Raw genomic sequence first — 24149 nt, forward strand, 5'->3', positions numbered from 1 at the left:
GGAATTGGATGTGGTATGAGAATCATTTTTTCTTCAAACCAACACAGCCTTTGCACAGGAGGACAAAGGATCGGTGAAGAGCGTTTGGCTAAAAGGGATAGCACAGGCATCATCAAGACAACAAATTGCATATGCGCTCTTCTTACTACAGGGGCAAACCACTTTCATAGCCCCACAAGAACTAGAGGGAGTAACAGACAAGAAAAGATGTCATCCCATAAATGATGCAGCTTAGGCAAATATGCAACAGAAGAATGTTTCTGTACCACCGCAAGGAGTCACCCGTGCGGCCAGCAGGATGGTAGTGTGGGTGCTGAGATAAAGGCGCTGTATTAAACCCCACTAGCACCACACGGGTGTGTCCGTACCTTTCCGCCCGGGGTTTTCCTCGCTTTGGTGAGGGTTCCTCGTCATAAAGAAAAATGTTCTTGTTAATGGATGTACATGGGGAACCCATGGCTTATTGGTTTAGAGAGAGGGCAGATTGAATTGGACAAATAATAAGGATCATCATCTTGAGTGAAGCACTCGAAGTTCAGTTCAGGCCTCAGCAGAAAGAAAATTGAGTAATCAAGACCAAACCATACGGCTACAACTAATTCTATGGAACAAAGCAAGGACGAGTAACCACCAATAAAATAATTATTACTTTTAGGAGAGGCCAATGCTCATGGCCTCAGACAAGATGCAGTAGTTGACAACACTACAATGATTGGGAGACCAAAATAGCATCACGATTATCAAAGTAGTAGAGATTATTTGAGTTGGAGACGAAACAGCATCAGCCACAACCGAGTGATTCAAAAGGTCGGTTGAACTCTGGGCTGGGCATGTCAAATAATGATTCACAACAATGAACAGGCAGCAAGCAAATGCAATGAGACGAAATGAATAAAGAAATATGGTGGTTAGCATAGAAAATAATTTAATTTGAATTATTTGATGATGCACCACGAATTCCTCTAATTTACAAGCTCACACCTCAATCATGCATTTTAGTCACATTTACCCTTTAAAGGGAAAACACCATTCCCTATTTAAAATACCAGGTTATGATTTACTTCAGATAAGTTATCATTCAAAGTTGAAACAGAAAGACCTTCATGGCAGGCTTAAAGTACAAGCAGATGTTAGAGGAAAAAATGCAAAAGAAAAACAAAAAGAGAAACTGAAAACCAAAGTTACAGAAATTGCAGCCTTTTACCATTTTCATTTTTTTAAGAAATAGGCAAAATAACGGAATTTCTAAGACAAATTCCACCAACTTATCCAAGCTGTATCTACCAATCTTCAGACCAATAGCATTAGGAGCCATATTCATAATGTCAGAAAGTAAATAAGATGAAATGCAGGAAACCACCTAATGATATTCTTTGCAACAAAACAACATCACGGTAGAAGTCAGGAGCAGAAGTGCAATATCATCATTCAACAAAAACAAATTTTTAGTACATAACCGAAAAACTAAAGTTCACAGTTTAAATAACTGAAACATAAATGATTCAGAAATATCAGATAAAACAATTTCTCACGCAAACAGATGCAGGATATGTGCACAAATATGTGAATTTATCACAAACAGTGCAAGCAAGCAAACAACAGAGACAGCAATGTTCCAACTGTTGAATGTTTCACATATTTAATAAGACCTCAAAATGCAAATGATATTCTTCTAAGTGATAATCTAGGACAACCCGTGTATCTCTCGTTACAGTTTCTTTTTTTACTGTTTATCAAGTAGCCAGCCAAACTAGATTATGGATATTCATTATGTTGTCCATAGACAAACTTCTTAAGATGATAGTCTTAGCCTAATAAGATTCGTGCAACTTCCCATTATCATCAATGCAAACAACATTGAAAGAAGAAAACAAAACCAGCAATCATCTCTTGAAACCAAAGAACTAATTTTGGGTAAATGTGATGCGAACTCCAGATTACCTCTCACTAAAGCTCTGAGCGGATTTACAGACAGAGCCAGAAATAGCCCCAAACAGAAATATTTTTTAATAAAAAAATTGCTCAGTCAGACATGTTTAAGCTACTATTCTGCAAAAGAAAAACAAAATGAGTGAAAGTTGAGGTACTTTCCAAAAGAAGCCTAGTAGGAAAGGCTCAAGATACCCATGTACAAAGATAAACTAAGGCTCCCTCAAGTTTAAATATACTAAATATTCGTAACTTGGAAATATTGTCTATAGTAAAAATCCTAGTTTTCAGAACAACATTCGCTCTTTAGAGATGAAGAATAGTCAGCTGAGATCACATTATACACTTGTGGCCATTAATTATAACATATTGCAGCTACGAAAACATTGAATATAGTATTATTAGCTAGTTCGTCCCCCTTCTTAAGCATGCATAACATTTTCACCTAAAAACTTCTATCTTGCTGGAAAAAGAAATGCAGAAAAAAGAGCTTCTGAAACAGCATAAGCAAAAATAAATGATGCCCTGCAAGCAGAACATGGCAGAATATAGCAGAATAAGTTAATCGCACCACAAAAGCATAAAACGTCTGAAACAATGGCAAGTAACAAATTGCATGAAAAGAAAGAACCTACTGTTTCCCAAACGTAGGGGCTCCCCCTTTTAACACAAATGAGCAACATAAACAATATCTTGCAAGTAGAATATGGCAGAATATGAAAGAATCATACAATCACACAAGTATACAATCTAGTAAATAGTGGCAAGTGTCAATTTGCATGAAAACAAGGACCGAAACTTTTCTACGGATTCAGTGTATTAAAAACATAACGCAAGAAACAGCATCATAATAAGCTTCCCATTAGCTTCATTAAGCAACTAGTCACCGCAAACTTATTGAAGGCTATAATGTACAAGGAATTGGTAACCAGATGCTATTAACAAGGAGACTACTGACGATGTCCTTGATTGTATTGGCCACAAAAAGAAGAAAAGAAAACAGCCAGCTGTAGAACAGACTACAAAACATGCTCCAATTTCTTTTTGAATTAGCAATACGCTCCACTTATTAACAAGCAAGAAGAACACCATAGCGCCTAATTGAAGCAATTTCATCCATCAACCTAAGCGCGACGAGCTCCTGAACAAGGATAACGTGAAAGAGAGCATCAGAAGACTACTCATCAACACACATCTTCAAGAATTAAATACAACTGCTAAGAAGCACCTCATAATCTCACCTTTCAACTTGTTCGTGGCGGATGAGACCGGAGCGGGATTCATATTTTCATAACCACAGCCAGGAAACTCCTTCGACCCAACACCAGCGCCGCCGCCGGCAGCGGCAATTCCCTGGCATTGCACAGCCCCCATATCGCACACTCCAAATCCCTGCTCGTTCCTTCCAGGTTCCTGCACCCCGCTGCAGCCACCACTCTTGGGCGCGAATCCATGGCCAAGACAGGAGACGTCGTCCCCACATTGAAAATTACACGGATTGAGCACATACCCACCCGCAAAACTCGGCGAAATTCCGTCCCCCAACTTGTCGTTCCGCTCCTTGTGGTAGGGAAAAGACCCAATCTCCCCCTCTATCCTACCCCTGATATCGACAAGCAGCGACCTCAACCGAGCGTTTTCCGCCTCCAAAGCAGCCTTCCCCTGCAGCATCACGGTCAGATGCTGGATGCGAGCTCTGAGTTGCAATACCTCGTGCTCGAGCGAGGCGGCATGGGCCTTCTTCTTCTCTCTGTACTTCCGGACCGCCTCTCGGTTCCCCGAGGGCCGCTTCTTCGATTGGGACGGCTTCTCCACGGATTCCTCGGTGTCGTCTGTGGTGTTCGTCTTCTCGTCGTCGGCCGGGGGGACGATCTTGGTGTGGACATGGAAGCAGGTGTGGGTGTGGGTGTGGTCGGGCCCGGGAGGGTTGCAGGTGTGCGTGTGGGTGCAAGCGTGGGTGTCCTTGAAGAACTCCTCGAACACGCTGTTGTCAAGCGAACAAGTACCACCAGAGTGGGGATCGGCGAAGTTAGGGTCGGGGAAGATTTCCTGGTTGGAGAAATCGATCTCCCCGTCGTCCATCTCGGAGAATCGAAGCTACCCAATTCGAGAACCGCCGGAATCTACTCGAAGACGATCAAATCCCGGAAAGAAAACCGCATTTTTCGAGGTACCCACTTGGAAAATCGGGAACTTGCGTTAACTACGGTCGAAAAACCCAAAAAGAAGGCAGGAAAAACCGAACCAATCGATCATTCCGGCGACTAAACGGGATAAAACGAGAGGAGGACGCGGAATTTCGCAACGAGATGGTTTCCAATTTCCAGAAACCCTAGAAATCAACGAACCCGATCGAGCGAGGAAGGAGACGAAGGGCTTCTGAGAGAGGAAAAGGACTGGACTTTTCGTCAGGGAGGGAGGGAGGGATGGAAGGAGGGAGTTGTTCACACGTGTCACTGCCTCCCCCCTCCTGGTGCAAGTGGGTCGGGTTTTGTTGGATATCCGATCTGGATTCGACGCTTTCTTTTCGGATCCGGATCCTTAAACAAGATTCGAACCTATGTTACAAAATATCGCTATGTTACCTAAAACGACTATATTTTGAAAATATCTCCCATTTTGGAATATCACGCTGTTATCACTATATTAAAGCGATAACAATAATGTTTATAGCATTTTTGTATTTTTTTTATTTGTATATATCGTATATGCTTCTATATATGTCAACGTTTTCTTGAGATTTTCTTGAATTTTTCAAAATATCATGAGATTTCCCCTCGCCGGGATTTTCCACACGATTTGTGGTGTTAATGGTTTGGATCAGGGTCGTATTCTCGGATCGGTACATTGTGTCAGACTCGTGCTTGGGTTCAGATCATTTATGGTCCTTTTTCCTTTTGATGCTTGTATTTTTATCTCACCCAATAACCAGATTTTGTTCTACTTCATTGGATCATGTTTGCATGTTGACTTTAATGTGGACCAAGAATTTTATCCAATCCATCTGCACCCTTTGCAGTGTGTTAAATATGGGCCGGGTCGACTTAATGTGAGCATATCCGTTTTACTAAAATGGACTGGAGAGTCCCGATCCACGTAGTGCCTACTTTGGTGATGCCAGTCTCGTCAAACGCGAGTGGCATACAAATCAGGCCCAAACGCAAAAGGTAATGCTAATAAAGATTATGGTGCTATAAAAAATTGGTTCTAAATACCAGATCCGTTTTATGTTTTAGACCCGGGTTTGGGTTTCAGTCCGAACCAGCTGAAATTTTGGAATTGATGCATCCATGGAGGTCCCCACCACCCCATACCCCACAAAGCATCTCTCTCTCTTCCTTTTCCACTTTTTGAAAGGACAGCACCTGCAATGTGGGCCCCAACTCTCTCTCTCTCTCTTCCTTTTTTCCATTTTTTCATCATGAATGTGAAAGGACAGCACCTTCAATGTGGGCCCCGATTAAGGTCAAAACTCAAAACTTAAATTGGAGCTCCCGGTAATTCTCTCTCTTTTTTTTTATGGTATTGAAAAACAAGAGCTACATTTTATATCTTACTGTTTAGATAAGTCAATTTTAATTTAAACAGTTAATTTATGATTAAAAAACAAAGCACAAACATAATAAAATAAATAAATAAATAAAAGAAAGAAAGCCCGCTCTTCCGAAAATTATAAAAACAATATTACCTGTTATTCAAATGCAGGGTTTTTTTTATTAAATCAGACTCCATTTGCATCATTCATGTAGTATGTAGTGAAGATCAATATTTAAATAGGCTTGTGTTGAGGAATTTTGGCCAGTCAAAAATCAACGGTTGACATAATTTTGTAATTTAAAAAGTATATTTTTAGTTGAAATATATCATTTAAGGGTTGATTCTTATTAAATCGACTATGCTGAATTCATTTATAAGATCAATTTAATCAAAACAACGTGGAACTTGTAAACATCATTAAGTTGAAGGGACGTCACGAGTTCAAAACCAATGGGTGCACATCCATTGCTGCAAAGTCAAAGTTGGGTGTACTTGCTAGTAGGGGTATCAACCGGTCAGACCTCTCTAAAATGGATAGGATCAAAGCCGGATTCAACTAAGTAATCCTGGTATCGAGTTAGCACTCGGGTCCAGATTTTTTATAAAAACAACATACACAAATCCGATAAGAATTACATAAACCAAACATATTCTCTACCACCCGATAAAAAATATCTTTTAATCTTTTTTTTGAAGGGGACTGGAATGTTAGTCAGAGAAATCGGGCTGAACACAGGTTTGGTATAAAATTTCATAAACTATACCCGATCCATTTAATAATCGAACTTCATGAATTCAACCAGGATAGTTAATCGGACGCCCATTTTTGTAACCAAACCTTGACCCTATACACGATCTGTTGACTCCCCTACTCCCTAGTCAATAAGGGAGACTTAACTGTTATTTATGCTTTTACGTTAATGACCCCAGGGCCGGCTGGCCTCTTTGATATTTGAAGCCATCTCTTAGTGCGGCAAATGAAATATATATACATATATAACGCTTATATTTCACGGGCCTCATGAAAAAAAATATATATAATGCTTATATTTCACATGCTGAGGGCCTCCGATTAGGGATGGTAGTGGACGGGAGTAGGGGCAGGGGACAAGGTCTCCACTCCCACCCCGTTTCAAAATCTGAACCTTCATCCCCGCACCAGGATGGATTTTAACCTCCACCCCCGCCTCCATCCACGTTTCATGTCCTCTTCATCCCCCGTTCAAATTACAGGGGATGAGGCAGGGCGGGGCCCTATTTCCCCTCAGTCTATAGTTATTCCTTAAATGATTGGGAACGGGGCGGAGCGGGGAAAGGTGAGGATTGAGACAGGGACAAGGCAGGAGAAAGCGTAAATCCATCCCCGCCTCCATCCCCGCACGGGGATAGATTTTAACCTTCATTCCCGATCTAAACGAGGCGAGGAGGGGCGGAGCCCCGTTGTCCCCCGGACCACTGCCATCCCTACCTCCAATGAAACATGGCACCTCATGCTGAGGGCTTCTAATGAAAAAAAAAATATGGAGAAATATGGGCTCCAATGAAATAAGCCTAGGGCCTCAACTTCTCTTGAGCTGCCCCTGAATGACCCTACAAGTGAGTGAGGTGGTTTTCTCTAGTTATCAAAATAATAAAATTATTAATAATATTATTAATTTGTCAAATAACCTTTTATAAAACTAAAAAAAGTCATTTTTTCTTTTATCCTTCTTTGTCGTTTTTGCTAGCCAAACTGGGGACGAGCTTTGGCTGGGATTCGACCTTGTGCCACCCCGTATGAATATGCTAATCCATGTTTTTTGTTCTGCTTGTTCTTATTAAAAAAGACTAGCTTTCAAAATGGTGATTTCTAGTTATATAGAAAATGTCACAGATTTTTTGAAACATCATGAATTTAAAGTGACATTTTGAGTTCCAGATATTTTACCAAAAAAAAATATGATATTTGCAAAAACTCATTCATTTTGATTTGTATATGTTTTTAACAAAAATTTAACGTGTTTTAATGGGAAATTTTTTATTTTTGCAGTATTTTTTATATTATTTAGATGTTTATTACTTTATACATATTGATAATTCCTGATATTTTCCAAAACAAACTGAATTATTCAAAGTAGAACAATTTTCCTTGAGATTTTTTCATGAACAAGATTTCACACAACTTTTTTGATATTTACATGAAGAAACTGCCCCCAAGGAACAGAGACCTAGCCGCACTTTACATGACCCACCTCTGAAAACTACGAACACACCCATGAGCCAGTGAGACTTTATCCGGTGCCTTCATCTCAGCACCCTCACAACCACCCCACTGGCCATGTCCGCGAACCCCGCAGTGGTCATATAATCCCATGTTAGAAGCTGTTTGAATCTCACTTTAAAGGTGTTCTTAGTCCATAAACTCACTCTAATTTTTTGACGAGCCCGAAGGCAGAGAAAACTCCGAGTGTGGCCCGACGACCACCACGTCCATAATTCTCTCTCTTAAGAAAAATATTATACAAGGACAATTTCTTTTAAGGCATTTCCTTAGCATTTTTTTAATTCAAAAATGATTTGTCTATACATAGGGAAGACAGGCTAATTGAGAGAGACACTTTTTAAATCAAGGAGTTGGTAGGAGCTTGCACGTCTCCTTGTTGCGGGTCGTTGCAGGTTCAAAACCCAATAGTACTTTGAATAATAATTGGTAGGGGTTTGCCTAACCCCCAGCTTGCATTTTGAAAACACAAAAAAAGATGTACTTTTTATATAGTATATAATATATGATGCTTCACATGATATTTTATGTATCAAACTTGAGACATGAGCCACCAAAGGGAAGAATCGTGTGCCTTCTTCACCTTTCCACTTTTCTTTTCTGCACTTTTACTGTTATAATCATTAGCTTGTTGTGAGTGCCCTCACATCCAACAAACCTTGTGGGTTTGGCATTTAACAAGGGGACTGTTTCAATGAGAGAAAAAAAAGTAGCTTTGATGGCAATAGCTTTAATGATAGTCTAATAAAACTAAGCATGATATCTTAATTATTTTGATGATAGTCTATTAAAAAAGATAATGCTACTTATTCTTCCATCTTATGGTCGACACTTGAAAGGGATGCCTTTTTCTTCCTTTTTTTTTTGATAGGCAAGCTGGGGACTGTTAGATTCCAACAGCTGGCTCTTTGATTATGAACCATCCAGCCATCATATCCAACTCCATCAAAAGCGATTCCTGAGGCCATTGACACTTGATTTTCTCACTCAACCCTAAACCCTACACCCTTTTCTCCTTAGATTCCGGGTTCTTCCCTTCAACACCAATCTTTTTGAAAATGAGTGCAGATGGGTTTGAGTGAGAATAATTGAGGTTTGACAGTGCGAGAGTGGAGGGGTTTGGTGGAGAGGGATTTGGCAAGAACTCATGCGGGTGTGCACACACCTCATGCTTGAATGAAATAACCCGATATCGCCAAGGAAATCTAGGTAAGACGGCTGAAAATTTAACAAGGAATTCACATTCCTGGCAAGCAACTGTGCATCAGGATGCAGCGGGTTGCAGCTGTTACTGACAAAACAGAAAACAGGAAGAAATCCATGTCATTCACAGTCCATTCATTTGTAATGCCCTGTGTAGCATAAATTTGTAAGACAGCAGGTCATTAATCCATACATTTCTATGAGGTTAATCTTTTTTCTGTTTCATACATTTATTTCTATGATATCATCATCACGAGACGCCAAGGAAGGGGTGGCGAATCAGTGGAAGGAATGGTGTGGATGGCAACCAGAACAGTGAAGCCTAACTGAGGAATTAGATGTGGTATGAATACACCACTTCTTCAAACCAACACAGCTTCAGGACAAAGGATTGGAGGGTTTAGCTGAAATTTGTTAGCATAGATATCATCAAGACACAACAAATTGTGAATGCGCTCTTGTTACTGAGAGGCAGACCACTTTCACATCTCCACAAGAACTAAAGGGAGGAATAGAGAAGAATGTCCCTGTTCGTGGGTGCTCCTGATCCCATAAATGATGCAGCTTAGACAAATATGTAGCAAGGGAAGAATGTTCTTGTTCGTGGGTGCTCATGGGGGATCCATGGCTTATTGGGCTAGAGAGATGGCAGATTGAATTGGGCAGATGCAAAGAACATTATCTAGAGTGAAAACATCATGAACTTCAGTAATACCTCAGCAGAAAACAAGTTTGAGTAACCAAGACCAAACCATGTTGGTACAACTAATTCTATGGAGCAAAGAAAGGATGAGCCTATAGTTGTGGAAGAAACCATCAACAAAATAATGATTACTTTTGGGAGAGGGTTCCATGCTCATGGTTCTATACGAGATGACCTAGTTGACAGCACTCGAGTATTTGGAGACTAAAATAGCACCACGACTATCAAAGTGGTAGAGAATATTTGAGTTGGAGAGGGAACAACATCAGCCACAACTGAATGCGATTCAAATGGTCTGCTGACCTCAGGGCTGGGCATGTCAAACAATGAACAGGCAGCAAGCAGTGTAAAAAAGAGGGAATGCAAAAAAGCAATAAGACAAAATAAATAAAGAAATACGCTGGCTATAATGGAAAATAATTAAATTTGAATTCCTTGACGCTCAAATTCAAACTGAACCAAGATTTACTCTCTAACACAAAAGTCCATACCTTAATCATGCATTTTTTATCACATTTATATTTGAAAGAGAAAAATCCATTTCCTGATTAAATATGAGGTTATAATCTACTTCAGATAGTTTATCATCCATAGTTAAAAGTTGAAACAAACAAATCTCATTGTAGGTTTAAGTTGCAAGCAAAAGCTAGAGGAAAAATTGCAAAAGAAAATCCACAGGAGCTGAAAACTCAAGTTAACAGAAATTGCAACCCTTCACCTTTTTCCTTTCTTTAAGAAACAGGCATTAATGTAATTTCTAAGCCAAATTCCATCATCTTATACAAACTGTATCTGCCAATCTTCACACCAACATAAATAAGATGAAATGCAGAACCACCAAAGGATGTGCTTTGCAACAAAATAGCATCATAATAGCAGTCAGGTCTCCCAAGCAAAGTTGCTAGTCGGGGAAGCGGGAGCGATTCGGAAAACAGAAGCGGGAAGCGAGACACTTCCAAAATTTTAGGAAACGGGAATCACGGGACGACTTAGAAACGAACCAGGAATCGACCTAAGAAGCGAACCGGAAGCGAAGGGAAAGCAGGGGAGAAGCGAAAAAAGAGAAAAAGTAAGAAAAAAAAACACAAAAAATGAAAAAATAAAGAGAAGCGAGGGGAAAGCGCACTTTCCCTAAATGGGAAGCGGGCTTCCAAAATTTTTTTGGTGCTTCTCAGTACATTTTAGAAGCGCCACGTTTCACGCTTCCGAAACGTGCTTAGGGGAAGCATGCTTCCCCATGTACTATGGCGCTTCCGGTAACCCTGCACACGAGCAGAAGTGCAATATCATCATCAACAAAGGTCTTTTGGTACATAACAATAAAACAAAATTTACACAGCTTAAACAAATGATTTATAAATGTTACACAAATATCTTCAAGCAAGTTGAAATTCTAGGAAGACAATGGGATGAACAGAAATGTTGCATTCAATAGGTTGTAAAATTATGCACATCAACATCCAAACCCTATCGTGTACATTACAAATTAACGCCACTCGGTATCTGAAAAAGATCTACAATGTGACGATCAACCACAAAGAGAGTGAAGAATCAATTGTTGAATGTTTCACATATTTAATCAGACCTCAAAATACAGATGATATTTCTTCCAGGTGATATAGTCTAGGACAATCTGTATCTCTCACTATTTTTTTATTGCGTATATCAAATAGGCAGCCAAATCAGATTAGGGATATTCATTATGTTTTCCAAATGCAAACGTCTTCACATGATAGTCTGAAGCCTCTGAACCCAATAAGATTCGTGCAACTTCCCATTACCATCAATGGGACCAACACAGGAATAAGGAATAGAAAATGGCAACCCCGATCTTGAAACCAAACAATTAAGTTTCGGAAAGTGTGATGTGAACTCCAGATTACCCTTCACCAAAGATCTGAGAGGATTTTACAGACTGAAAATGTTGGCTCCGTCAAGTTCAAATATACTACATATTTATAACTTGGAAGCATTGCCTCTACTATAACAGCCTTCAGAATAATATTCACTCATTTAGAATCATTCAATGAAATAACGTTATACACTTGTGCCATTAATTAAAATATAATGTAGATTGGAAAACGTTGAATCTGGTACAGTTAGCCAGTTTGTCCTCCTCCTTGAGCATTTATAACATTCTCAACCTAAAAACTTTGAACTTGCTGAAAAATAAAAACAGAAGAGCTTCTGAAGCAAAATAAGCAGCATAAATAATATCTTGCAAGCAGAATACCGCAGAATATGAAAGATACATATAATAATTCAAGTATGTAACCTCGAAAACAATCGCAAGTACCAACTTTCATGAAATTAAGCACCTAACATGTTTCACAGGTAGGATTTAGTGAATAAAAAACTATGACGCAAGAAAAAATCGTCACAGTAAACTTTCCATTAACTTCATCAAACAACCAGTCACCACTAACTTATTGAAGGCTATAACGTACAAAGAATTGGTAACCAGATGCTACAATCAAGGAGACTACTGAAAATTTCCCTGATTGTAATGGAAAAAGGAAAAGAACAGAAAAAGAAGAGAAAAGTTAATTGTAGGACAAATTGCAACTAAGATCTAAAAACACGCCCCACTTATTAACAAACAAGGAGAACACCATGATGCCTAATTGAAGCAAGCAAGGAGAACACCATGATGACTAATTGAAGCAAGCAAGGAGAACACCATGATGACTAATTGAAGCAGATTCAACCCTCAACGTAAGCGCCACGAGCACCTGAACACGATAACACAAAAGCTAGCATCAGAAAACAACTCAACAACAAGAGTCTTCAACAATTGATTATAACTGCTAATAAGCACCTAACAACCTCACCTTTCTTATTGTTCATGGCACCTTTCTTCTTGTTCATGGCGGAAGAGACAGCGGTGGGGTTCATATTTCCATAACTACAGTCAATAAACTCCTTCGATCCAATACAAGCACCACTGCCAATTCCCTGGCATTGCACATCCCCAATGTCGGACGCTCCAAGTCCCTGCTCACCGATTCCGTTCTCCTGCACCGTATAGCCGCCTCCGCTCTTCGGCGTGAATCCGGGACCGAAACAAGAGATATCATCCCCACATTGCAAATTACACGGATTAAGCACATACCCACCTACAAAACTCTGCGAAACGCCGTCCCCCAACTTGTCGTTCCGCCCCTTCTGGTAGGGGAAAGACCCGATTTCCCCCTCTATCCTACCTCTGATGTCGACGAGCAGCGACCTCAATCGAGTGTTTTCCGCCTCCAATGCAGCCTTCCCCTGCAGCATCACGGTCAGATGCTGGACGCGAGCTCTGAGTTGCAGGACCTCGTGCTCGAGTGAGGCGGCATGAGCCTTCTTCTTCTCTCTGTACTTCCGGACCGCCTCTCGATTCCCCGAAGGGCGCTTCTTCGATCGAGAGGGCTTCTCGACGGATTCCTCGGTGTCGTCTGTGGTGTTCGTATTCTCGTCGTCGGCCAGAGGGACGACCTTGGTGTGGACATGGAAGCAGGTGTGGGTGTGGGTGTGGTCTGGGCCGGGGGGGTTGCAGGTGTGCGTGTGGGTGCACGCGTGAGTGTCGTTGAAGAACTCCTCGAACACGTTGTTATCAAGGGAACAGACGCCACCGGAGAAGAGGTCGGGGAAGATGTCCTGGTTGGAGAAATCGATCTCCCCGTCGTCCATCTCGAAGAATCGAGGCTACCCAATCGCGAAACTCCGGAATCTACCGGACAACAAGAGAATCCCGGCAAGAAAACCGCATTTTCCGAGATACCCACCTCGTAAAATCGGAAACTTGCGTTAACTGCGGTCGAAAAACCCAATCTGGTGCGATCTTCCCTAAGGTATACGGCGAAATGAAGGCAGGAAATGCCGAAGCGAGCGATAATTCCGTCGACGAAACGAGAGGAGGGCGAGGAATTGCGCTTGCTCGAAGAGCAGAATCGACGAGAGAGATTCGGATAGGAGAACCCCTCGAAGGAGAGAAACTCCAGAAACCAACGAACCCAATCGAGAGAGGGAAGCGACGATGGACTTCTGAGAGGCGAAAAGGCTCGGTTGAGGTTTAAGCAGAAGCCAAACCAGGGAAGGTGGAAGTCCTTCAGTCGTTTATATTTCCAAAATATCGCCATAATCCCCAAAAGCCACGCTGTCCCAAAATATCGCCTATTTTGTGAATTATCACATTTGTATCGCTATATTAACACGATAAAAATAATGTTTGAAGCGTTGTATGTTTTCCTGAAAAAGAAATTAAATTTATCGCGTATTTTCCACAAGCACGAGATTTGTAGCATTAATTCGAATACACGTATTAGACACATTGTTTTGTGATTTAGATTGAATTCAGATCAGTATTTCGTATGGGACTTATGTTCGGGTCCAGATCATTTCTGACCTGACCCATTTTGTATGTTTTTTCTCTTTTAAAATATGCTTGTTTTCAGTTTTCATATACTGGGTCCAGTATTTGCATCTCAATTTAGAACCGGATTCAGTTCTACTTCGTTGGATCTCATTTGCATCTTGGCCTGATGTAGATCTATTGCATCTATTTTCTTATTATGATACGGGTTAAGCATGATCCGGATTGTGTCCAGTCCATTTGCGCTCCTTGCAGTGGGTTGGATCTAGTTGATCTGAGCATATCCGTTTTAGTAAAACGGAGTGGAGAGTTCGGATCCACTCAGTGTCTAAGTAGGTGACGCCAGGCATTTAGTGGGGCTTGTCAAACGTGAGTGGGATGCAAATCAGGCCCAAACGCAAGTAAGAAAGCTAATAAATGTGATGATGATGATGATGAGGACGAAATAAATAAATTGGTTCAAAACGTTTATTATCCAGATCCAGTTTGTGCATTTGACCCAAGTCTGGTTTTCAATCCAAACCAACTCAGATTTCTAATCTCTCTATTTTTTTTTGAGCCTCGAAAGTCTTAAAACATCGTAGACCGTTGGTTTTGGAACCTTATAAAAACCTATCCACGTATAAGAATAAAGTGATCCAAGACCTGATTCCTATGAAAACAAGCACCTAAAACACATCTATAAGGTTAGATTTTCGATTGAAAAACCTCATCTGGTACGGGTCAAGCATGGATGGGGTCGGGTATGTTCCCATTTTCTTATATATATACATATGAGAAGTGCATTTGACTAGCCCCTTGTTTTGTGTTGGTTGAAAGATGGACGGTTCACGCTAATGGCATTCAAACATTTGAACCATATTGGTTTTGGGCCAGTTTTAGCAAAAAAAAAAAAAATCTTCTCATCCTCATAACCTCCTCCTTGTGGGCTCTAAATAACCACATCTTTCACTCTCTCTCCCCTAGGAAGTAAAAGCTAAAAACCAAATGAGAAGCAAAAGCAAAATGTGAGGCATTTTAAAATTTATAAGAAGCTAGAAGTAAAATATCAAATTGAAAGCAAAGTAAGAATAAAAAAAGAAGCAATATGAGAATTAATTAGGAATCAAATAAGAAATAAATATAAACTAAAATAAAATTGATTATTCTTATATTTTATGATTTTTCAATAAAAGTTTTTATATTTTTATTAAAATCTAACAATTATAGTTAACAATTTTGAGAAAACACATGAGAAGTGAGTGGAAGCCTCGGAGAAAGCACATGAAAAGAAACATTAGAAAAAACATATAGAAAGCATGGACAATGTTTGTAGAAAGTATAGAAGAAGCGTAGGAGAATCAAAATTCCCATGAAGTTTCAGAAGTGAAAAGTATTCTGCTTTCAAACTTGTCACCTACCTAAGAAGCTTACAGTAACTCTGTTATTTTTCCTCATCGAAGACCACCGTTGCTCATCGAACCTATCTCATTGGCTCATGCGACAAGACCGATATGGTCTGAAACCTCACCAATTGCAAGTCCAAGTGCACCCTCACCAGCTACATCAATACCATCGGTGTCTCCCCTGACGGGTCGCTCTACGACAACATCACCCACCTCTGGGACCTCGCCATGGAAAAGCATCTCTACTCGCTTGATGCCAGGGGAAGTTGCTCTAACTCATCTATAGAGGCAATATGCCTTCCATAAAATTCAATGTCATCGTCACCATCATCTGCATATGCTCCCTTTTTGAGTGGCTTCATCATGTGTTCTTCTGTGCTAATGTGGAAGGAGGTATGTCAACCTAATTGGCAAGGAGGATTTGGAATAAAATGGATTCATGATACATGATATAGCATGGGGAGTTGCTTAGAAACAAGAAAAATCCTTGGGTTCAGTTGGTTACAGTTAAATTCCAATACAAAGGTTCATTTTGGCGTAGGAGGCCTCAGCTTGGTTATTCTTTGGGGTTGCAAGAGTGTATCATGCAGCATGTTAATTTTCTTTTGGATAATCCAAAAGAAAAAAAAAAACCATCATCGACCGCACCTTGGCTGGCCTCCGGTTGGTAAAACCCTTAAGGTCCCCCCTTTCACACCGGCAAGTACACCAACTTCAACCTTGCGGCAAGGGATGCCACCCGTGGGTTTCGAACTTGTGACATCCTATCAAGTTGGTGACATTCACAAGTCGCCCCTACCAGATGAGCAAAGCCCTTGTCATTGTAGCATGTTAATTATTGACAAAGGTTGACTTTTGGTTTGATCCATGGGTTGGATTCTTGCGGACTCTGATGGCTCCATTCTTGAGGCGAGTCATTCTTTTACAAACTCATAAAGAATTCAAATCTTCTCTATAGGGGTTTCAATTTCTTTTTTCTCCACGGCCATCCTTGTGACCTTCATTTTCATAAGCACGATAATTGTTATTCCAACTCTTGAAATGTGACTGTAAATGCTTGATGATGCAAAATAGTCATCCCCTTCCCACAAATCATTCATATACATAATGTTATTGTTTCCATTCAAGGAAGGAGGTAGCCTCTCAATCTCTAATTCTAAGGTCAATTACCAAAAAGACCTAAAAGAGAGTTTTTTATTAAATGGATGAGTGAATTACAATTAGCCTTTTAGAACCTTTAAAAAGAAGTTAATCTATAGACCCAAAATATCAATGTTGTAAGTATCGTGCCATATCATACGATAGATATCGTTACTATAAGAAATAACGATACGATATATGCTCGTATCGCAACACGAGTGTGTATCATGTTTGTATCGGATATATCATACCATGTATCGTATCATATCATACAATACACCTTTGATGCACTTTTGAATCATAATTTTTTATTTTTTGGATTTTAAATACCTCTTGAAGGTTGACTCCCTTATTTGTGTTGAGGCCATTAAAATGGTATTCACACACTCTAAGAGTCATTAGTGCAATTTGGAGGCCGATCCGTATGCAAGGAAGGGAACTTTTACAGTTTTTTCAAGTAAGAGTGTAATTTCACCCAATTTTCACTCATAAAAGCGAGATAAGGTAAAAAATCATCGTTTATCATTTATGTATGATTGAAGTTGAAGAAGGATAAACTCATTTCTTTTTTTATATTTTTAAAAGATATTACTTTACTTTTAATTTTTTTACCCTTATTTTTATATTTTTTCCTAGAACTCAAAATTTGTTTTTAAGTTTGTTATTGAGCATTGTTTTGCATATTTGTAGTGATTAAATTTAGTAATACATGCTCTAAGAGGTTGATAGAGGGTAGAGGTTTTAGAGAATGCCTCTCAAAGGATTGTGTATTAAAATATTGTACACCAGTTAACTTGTAGATGTATTCAAAATAAATAGTGAAGTGTAACTTTTATGGTTTTGTAATGCATAGAAAATTATATAGACTTAAATGTCATGTTGTATGACATAGCAACTTCACTGTGAAATTTTGCATCACATTCTTACTGATATTTGTGTCAAACTTTTTATTAGTCTTATACAAGATGATAAAAGAAAGATACAAGTAAATGCAACATTTGTAGAAAAGAAATTGTTAGAGGCGATCCTTGATTGAGAAGGTGAATATGACCCATCATTATCTCAAGAACGATATTATACAATAAAATAAACAAAAGAAATTATTGAGCTGAAGTTTGACACTGAAGATGACTTGTATTATATATTTCTAAAATCTAACTTGTATGCCTTTCCCCTTAGCATGATATTTATAACTAAAAAATATAACTTTAACTTTTGTAATGAGTTATTAATGTTTTTTGGCTTTTGAATGTATCATTACTTTGTCTTAACCGATTATATTTGTGGTGATTAGATGCATGATCATGCAACCAAATGCATGGTTATTTAATGTTTAAGAATGTATCTATGTTTAGTTAATCTTATTACATAAATAAATTGTGTTCTTGTATCATTTTTTTTTAGATTTTTAAACATTTTTTAGTAAAATTTATATTTTTTTACGATATGTATCTTACTTTGGAGCCAAATGGTATGGATTACAATACGATACTTATAGCCTTACAAAACACAACTGGCCATATCCAACCTAATCACCAACTATGAACATCGTTTTATTTTCATGTGTAGATCCCATCAACTTCCTTATCTATTTACAATTCTCTCATGAAGCGGACTCATAGTGAGGTTTATAGTATATTTATATTTTTACAAATATAATTATCACTTTGATTTATTTATTTTATAAAAAAAACACAAAATATTAATTTTTTATTTCTAGCGAGTAATTAATTGCTTTTATTTTGCTGCTTTAAAAGTTAGTCGACATAGGGCCACCATTTGGATGACACTCAAAACTCAATTTATACATTTCCTTTTAAAGATTTTCATGTAATCATGGGGCCTTTTGTCATTGAATTTTGGGCATAAACCCAGCTAAAAAAAGTGGTTTTATTTTGTCTAGGCAATATCAAAAATAGCGACTTTGGTGGATTCAAACCTTGATCAGACTATATGAAAAATGATACCCCAACCTTATAAGAATTACATGAACTAGACGTTGTCTATACCTTATAAAATAATAATTTTTTAATATTTTTTTTATTGAAAAATCACAGGTCGGGTATGAAATTTCACAAACCATACATAGCTCTATACACTAATAGAACACTTTAAGACCGACTTGGATTCTAATCTAACCTCATTCTTTATCACCAAATCCTAACCCTATAGGGTTTGGTGCGAGTTGGGTCTGAGTCAAACCCGACCCATTGATACCCCTAGTCAAAACCAAGTTGTCATTGCTAACCAGGTTTTTCATTTTTTTTGAATTTTTGTAAACCAAATACCTGAAAAAACAGGATTTTGGTCAATCAAACACATAATACTTGTATAACATGATTTATGAGTATCATGAATATTTGACTAAAATGTCTTAAAGATATGCGTATGTGTTTCATGCTAGAATGGTTGAATGCTATGTGCTTTGAGATAAGAATTATGAATGCATATGATGATGCAATGATCTGAATTGTCTTAAAAACATATATGACATAAATTCTGTATGAATAACTCGAACTACATAGGAGTTACAAATATTGAAGTTTAATTGATTCATAATATACTATGTGTGTGACACTCTCATGTGTACAGAACTCATGCTTTGATTACGCATGCTTCGAGGTCCTATTTGAGGAATACAATGTTTCTTGTAGCAATGATACGATGCGTAGTGTAAAATATTTCTGTATCATGTGATTGAAATGCCACGTGATAAGAAATATTGAGAGCATGCGATAAATATTTAAGTTCAATATATAATTATGGTTCATAGAACCTTATTTGAGAAATGCGTAATTTTGTGATTTAAGTGTCATATGAAGTGATGCGGTGTGTATTGCTAGTATACATGTTTGTACCCATATTAATGGCTATCGACCCTGAGAGTGGTCAATTGTTCTGAGCAGTCAATTGTATTGATGCATGTATCACTAAGTATAGTATCTGTTGAGGACCTGATCTCCAAAGGATTATCTGTGAGGGTGTGTATGATTAAGATCAGATGACCCGGCTAGAGTGGTAGATCTCTGTGAGAATGTATATTATCCAAGAGCGGGTAATTCCTTGTGAGGTCGTACATTTTAAGACCAAGTGATCTGGCTTGGATCTAGTTAATTATAGTATTGGCTATCAACCCTGAGAGCGGTCATTTGTGTTGATGCGTGAATCACAATAATTTTCATTGAATATGGCATTTGTTGAGAACTGAGCTCCCAAAGAATTCTATGTGAGGGTATGTATGACCAAGATCTGGTAATCTGGCTAGAGCAAAAGAATCTCTGTGAGGAAGTACATTGTTCAAGAGTAGGTAGCTACAAAGACGGTGAATTTCTATGAGAAAGTGTATTGTCCAAGACCAGGTATACCATCTAGGACGATAATTTCTTGTGAGGTCCTACATTTCTCAGACCAGGAGATCCAGTGTGAAACTTGTGAATTTTGATTACCATAAAAAGTTATGGTGAGTTGTGATGATCTTCTAATATTGATTGAAATAGCCACTTATGAATCTATATATTTGGCTTTTCTATTATAGCATGATTATATGTTGAACTCAGATGTGAGAATCAGATCTTTATTGATTTTAGATCATGATATAAGATCATATTTTGTACATTCTATGAAAGGGTGGGCTTTTCTGAGAAAGTATGACGCCTTAAGTGAGTCGTAACAGGTGACAACTGACTGCGTAAGAGCTTGATGAAGAATCAGGGCCACCAGATGAAGAATTGTGCCTTCACCTTTCCACTTTACCTTTTTGCATCTTTACACTTGAATAATTCATTAACTTGTGGGTACTATTAAAAGTTCAAAACTTATGATCTTGGCATGCAAGAAGATGACTATAGTAAGGGAAAGGTGTTGATGATGGTGATACCCTTGATTGTCTAATAAAGTTGAACATTATGTCTCAATGATTTAGGCGCTGGTCCTTTTAGAAAAGATATTGCTTGTCATTCCATCTAATGGTTGAAACTCGAGGGCGACATTTTTCTTTCTTTTTTTCCTTTAGGCCCTTCAGTTACATGGGTGTAAATGGTTTAGATTCGGATCGGATGTGACCAATGTCATATTCGACTAATCAGCTGTTGGCTAGACAGTTTCAAATTCCGATGGTAAAAAGCTCATGCCAGATTTGCTTTTTTACATGTAAACATATTCAAATATTTGTCAAATTCAGTAGCAAAAAGTCAGTCATTTATAATAGGATATGGTTGTAGCTTACCAAATGCAACTAAATGGAATCAAATTTGGTTCGGTATTGGATACAATCTGATTCATTGTCATCCCTACTCGGTTAATAGAGCAACCTAACCATTTAACTATCACATCCAGTCCTTGTAAGAGTGATGTATAGGGTGTACTATATCTGAATTGCCTCAGATCTCAGATCTGGAGCAATGGATCTTTGATTTTCTAGCTCCAACTTTCATCTCCAATCACTCAAAAAAAACTTGGATTTGTGTGGTTTTGCTCGAGAGTCGGATCTAGTGTGAAACCCATGCCAAATCCCACATGGGATCATGAAATGGGAGAAACTTCTGAGCAATCAAACACACCTATAGAGAACAATGACATCAAAGGTGAAATTACAAATAAGGGGGGCAAACAGATTGGATATAGGTTGGATTATGATTGTTCCGAACCTGAATTTGTTTTCTAACAACGGATGCAATTTCGTGATCTGACAAAGTTTCACAAAGTAGAGTTGAATTTGAATCTAAATTGTATATGATAGTAATAGATGACAAAACATTGGAAACAAGCTTTTCAATGCAAAAAAAGTATGGATGGATCAGATTTAACCCTGATCCATATAATTAAAAAAGATTGCTTTGAACATGAATATGGAAAATATACAATTAAGTATTATTGAATTTGGTTTTGATACTGTCAAGTCATGCTATAATATCCATACTGAAAAATAAGGTGTTAGATTAGATCCAAGGTCAAATCCGCTGCAAGTTTCTAAAAGACTTGTGTCAAAGAAATTAGTTATTCCATATTTAAGTCTGCCAAAGAGTCATGCCAATTTGAATGAGTTTTCGGACCACCATGGAGGTCTCCCGCTTGGCCAGCGGGGTGGTTGTGAGGGTGTTGAGATGAAGGGATCAGATCAGATGTCATTGGCACATGGGTATGTTCGTAGCTTTCAGAGGTGGGCCACTTAAGGCAGGGTGGGTATGTAGCCCCACCCAGGGTTTTCCTCGCTTTGGTGATGGGTTTCTCGTCATAAAAAAAATGAATTTTGGGTGCTTTCCCTATGAAAATGTGAGGCCCATTTAACAAAATGAGTATTATGAGTTAATGCTTGCTACCCTTATTAAAAAAAACTCTAGTGTTTTTTAATTTTTAAATGTTTTTTACACATCTGACCCTTTAAAAGTGATTTATATATTTCGGTTAGCAGAAATTGGTACTTAGATCATGTTGTTTCATCACATATGTAAGATTTTGTAGAAACTGATAAATCAAGAGTAGGATTCAAGAGTAGGTGCTTACTATTTTGGTCATACTGAACACGTTAGATTTGGTAACTATGAGTTCTAACTAGGAAGTTCCTTACCCACGAGGGTACCAAATACTATCCCTTTTTCAGCAATTTTGGGTGAGATGTTCCGGACTGAGCCTTCGGAATGAGGCATGTGCAGTGTGGAGCTCTGTTGAGTGGTAAACGCCTTGAGTGTAACAGTGCGCAGTATGCATTGGCTTGATCGGTGATGCGCGGTAATAGCGCCACACGCGATAAGCAACGATATTGGCGTTAGTGCACCTTTGGGTGGTGGCTCATACGTAGAGTGTTGGTTGGATATACAGTGCCAACGGATCATAGGATGTTGCCTTCAGAGATTTTGTTATGGACCTCTCGACTTGGATTTCCCACGCATAGCGGTTGGACGCATGGGGGGTGCGTGTGGGTTAGGGCTAATTCCCCCAGGAATCAAGGTGATTCCAACCGAGTATGGTGACTCAGGGCTAGGCGAATGAATGCCTAGGCACCGATGAATGAGTTTGGGTGGTGCTCTTTGCTATGGTGTTCAATCATCAACTGGTCTTCGGACTGGGGGCCGCAAGGTCTTGTCCCTTCAATGGCGGGGTTTTGTTATGTCTTGCGCATGGGGGTCGCAAGACACTTTATGGCACGCAAGGCTAAGGCAAAGTTTGTGCCTCTTTCGAAAGTGATAGCTGGTATGTGATAGCTATGCACTAAGCGGCATGGACTACATGAAATGCGCACTTGAAGATGCGCTTGATCAACTTTCGCTAGGCAGTTGTGCACAAGGTGGTGCGTAGGGCCAATGAAAATGATTTAGCACGTCGAAAAGTGTTGTGGCATGACCTTTGGTCGTTGAGCTGTTTAGACTGTATAGTCTGGCGCGTTGCGGGTTTGCAAAAAATTATATGCCCATGACAAATTAGCATCAGAGCAGAAAGATTCAGGGAGACCTTATTTTTCATTATGTGTGACACTGAAGAGAACAACGATGGTTTATCTTGGTTACATAATTTTGCACAGCTGGAGTGTGATTGATCGAGCACGGAAGCAAGATGTTGACAAAATGTTGTGGGACATCTTGTCGATGATAAGCAAAAGTGTAAGATTGTTGTTCAGTTGTTTAAGGGAACGCATATGAGCCAAAGATTCCTACTAGTTGTGTGTTAGGCTCACTGGTAAAGTGTGACGTTTGCCTTGTGCATGCAGAGGATGCACGTTGGATTCGGCTGGATGGATTTGCACCTTTGGACATGAAAGACTCAATTAAAACTTTTAGATTCTCTCCCAAGATTGTAGGTTAGTAGAGTACCCATGATGAGCAAAGATGCTTATTGCTTTGGTCCCTTGAGTTGAGAGTTCCTCTATGGATTGTGTGTTGAAAAGTTGTGGTTTGTAGCCCGTAGGTTTGGTTCCTGTGGGAACGTTTGCTGGATCTGGAAGATAGTTGAAGCATTGGGCGGTGTTGCCCCTTGTGTGGATGAGTGCCTAGGAAGACGCTTTGATGGACCGCTTTGGGGTATTACGCAAGTAAGCGTCCCCTACGTGAGGACTAGTTTGGACCATTGAAAAACTGCAAGTTGTTGCCTAAGAGAGTTGATATTTCATGGCACGCGTTGGTGGTCATGCTTATCTGCGTGCACCACAGAGGGTTTGGAATTACCCTTGCTGGGGTTGGAAGGCACCCCAACCATGAGCATAAAGACAACAAGTTTGTCGTGCGGGCAAGGATGACCTGCTTGAAGTTTGGGACTTCACTGGGGTTCCACGAGCAAATGATGCTCGATGTTGATGCAACAAAAGACCAATGTCTAAGTCATTGGAGGCACGTTAAGGAATGAGACTTTGCGTACTAAAGGTTGCGACGATGGTGGACAAAAACCAGAACAAGCTGAGTAGGGAGAAGAAAAGAGTAAACCAAAGATGAATCTAAAGAGAAATTAACATATCAGTTAAGATTGTATTCTTACTTGCATCGACATTGTCGAGGACGACAATGGTTTAGGTGGGGGAGAATGTCATGAACTGAGCCTTCGAAATGAGGTATGTGCAGTGAGGAGCTCCGCTAAGTGGTAAATGCATCGAGTGTAGCAGTGCACAGTATGTGTTGGCTTGATTGGTGACGCGCAGTGATAGTGCCACACGCG

General features: G+C 39.3%; 2 protein-coding genes across 2 annotated transcripts; both read right to left on the reverse strand.

Annotated features, from left to right (window-relative positions):
- Positions 1-2673: 2673 nt before the first annotated feature.
- LOC149817817 (basic leucine zipper 19-like) lies at positions 2674-4288 on the reverse strand. Its single transcript, XM_089984481.1, has 2 exons — positions 3171-4288; positions 2674-3070 (listed from the first exon to the last, which is right to left on the reverse strand). The coding sequence occupies exons 1-2, from the start codon at positions 4009-4011 to the stop codon at positions 3054-3056; spliced, it is 858 nt and encodes a 285-aa protein (XP_089840607.1). The 5' UTR covers positions 4012-4288; the 3' UTR covers positions 2674-3053.
- A 7684-nt stretch (positions 4289-11972) lies between these two features.
- On the reverse strand, positions 11973-14523 carry LOC149817818 (basic leucine zipper 23-like). The gene is made up of 2 exons (XM_089985117.1): positions 12464-14523; positions 11973-12364 (listed from the first exon to the last, which is right to left on the reverse strand). The coding sequence occupies exons 1-2, from the start codon at positions 13299-13301 to the stop codon at positions 12336-12338; spliced, it is 867 nt and encodes a 288-aa protein (XP_089841243.1). The 5' UTR covers positions 13302-14523; the 3' UTR covers positions 11973-12335.
- Positions 14524-24149: the final 9626 nt, after the last annotated feature.

This window comes from Nuphar pumila, chromosome 13 (genome assembly GCF_984573655.1).
Source record: "Nuphar pumila chromosome 13, dmNupPumi1.hap1.1, whole genome shotgun sequence".
NCBI classification, from domain to species: Eukaryota; Viridiplantae; Streptophyta; class Magnoliopsida; order Nymphaeales; family Nymphaeaceae; genus Nuphar; species Nuphar pumila.

Bases quoted from the DNA above. Each gene is read 5' to 3' on its own strand.
- LOC149817817 (XM_089984481.1), bottom strand. From the start codon at position 4,011: ATGGACGACGGGGAGATCGATTTCTCCAACCAGGAAATCTTCCCCGAC.
- LOC149817818 (XM_089985117.1), bottom strand. From the start codon at position 13,301: ATGGACGACGGGGAGATCGATTTCTCCAACCAGGACATCTTCCCCGAC. The intron at 12,365-12,463 runs GTGAGGTTGTTA...TATCGTGTTCAG, and splicing joins TGCCATGAACAATAAGAAAG to GTGCTCGTGGCGCTTACGTT.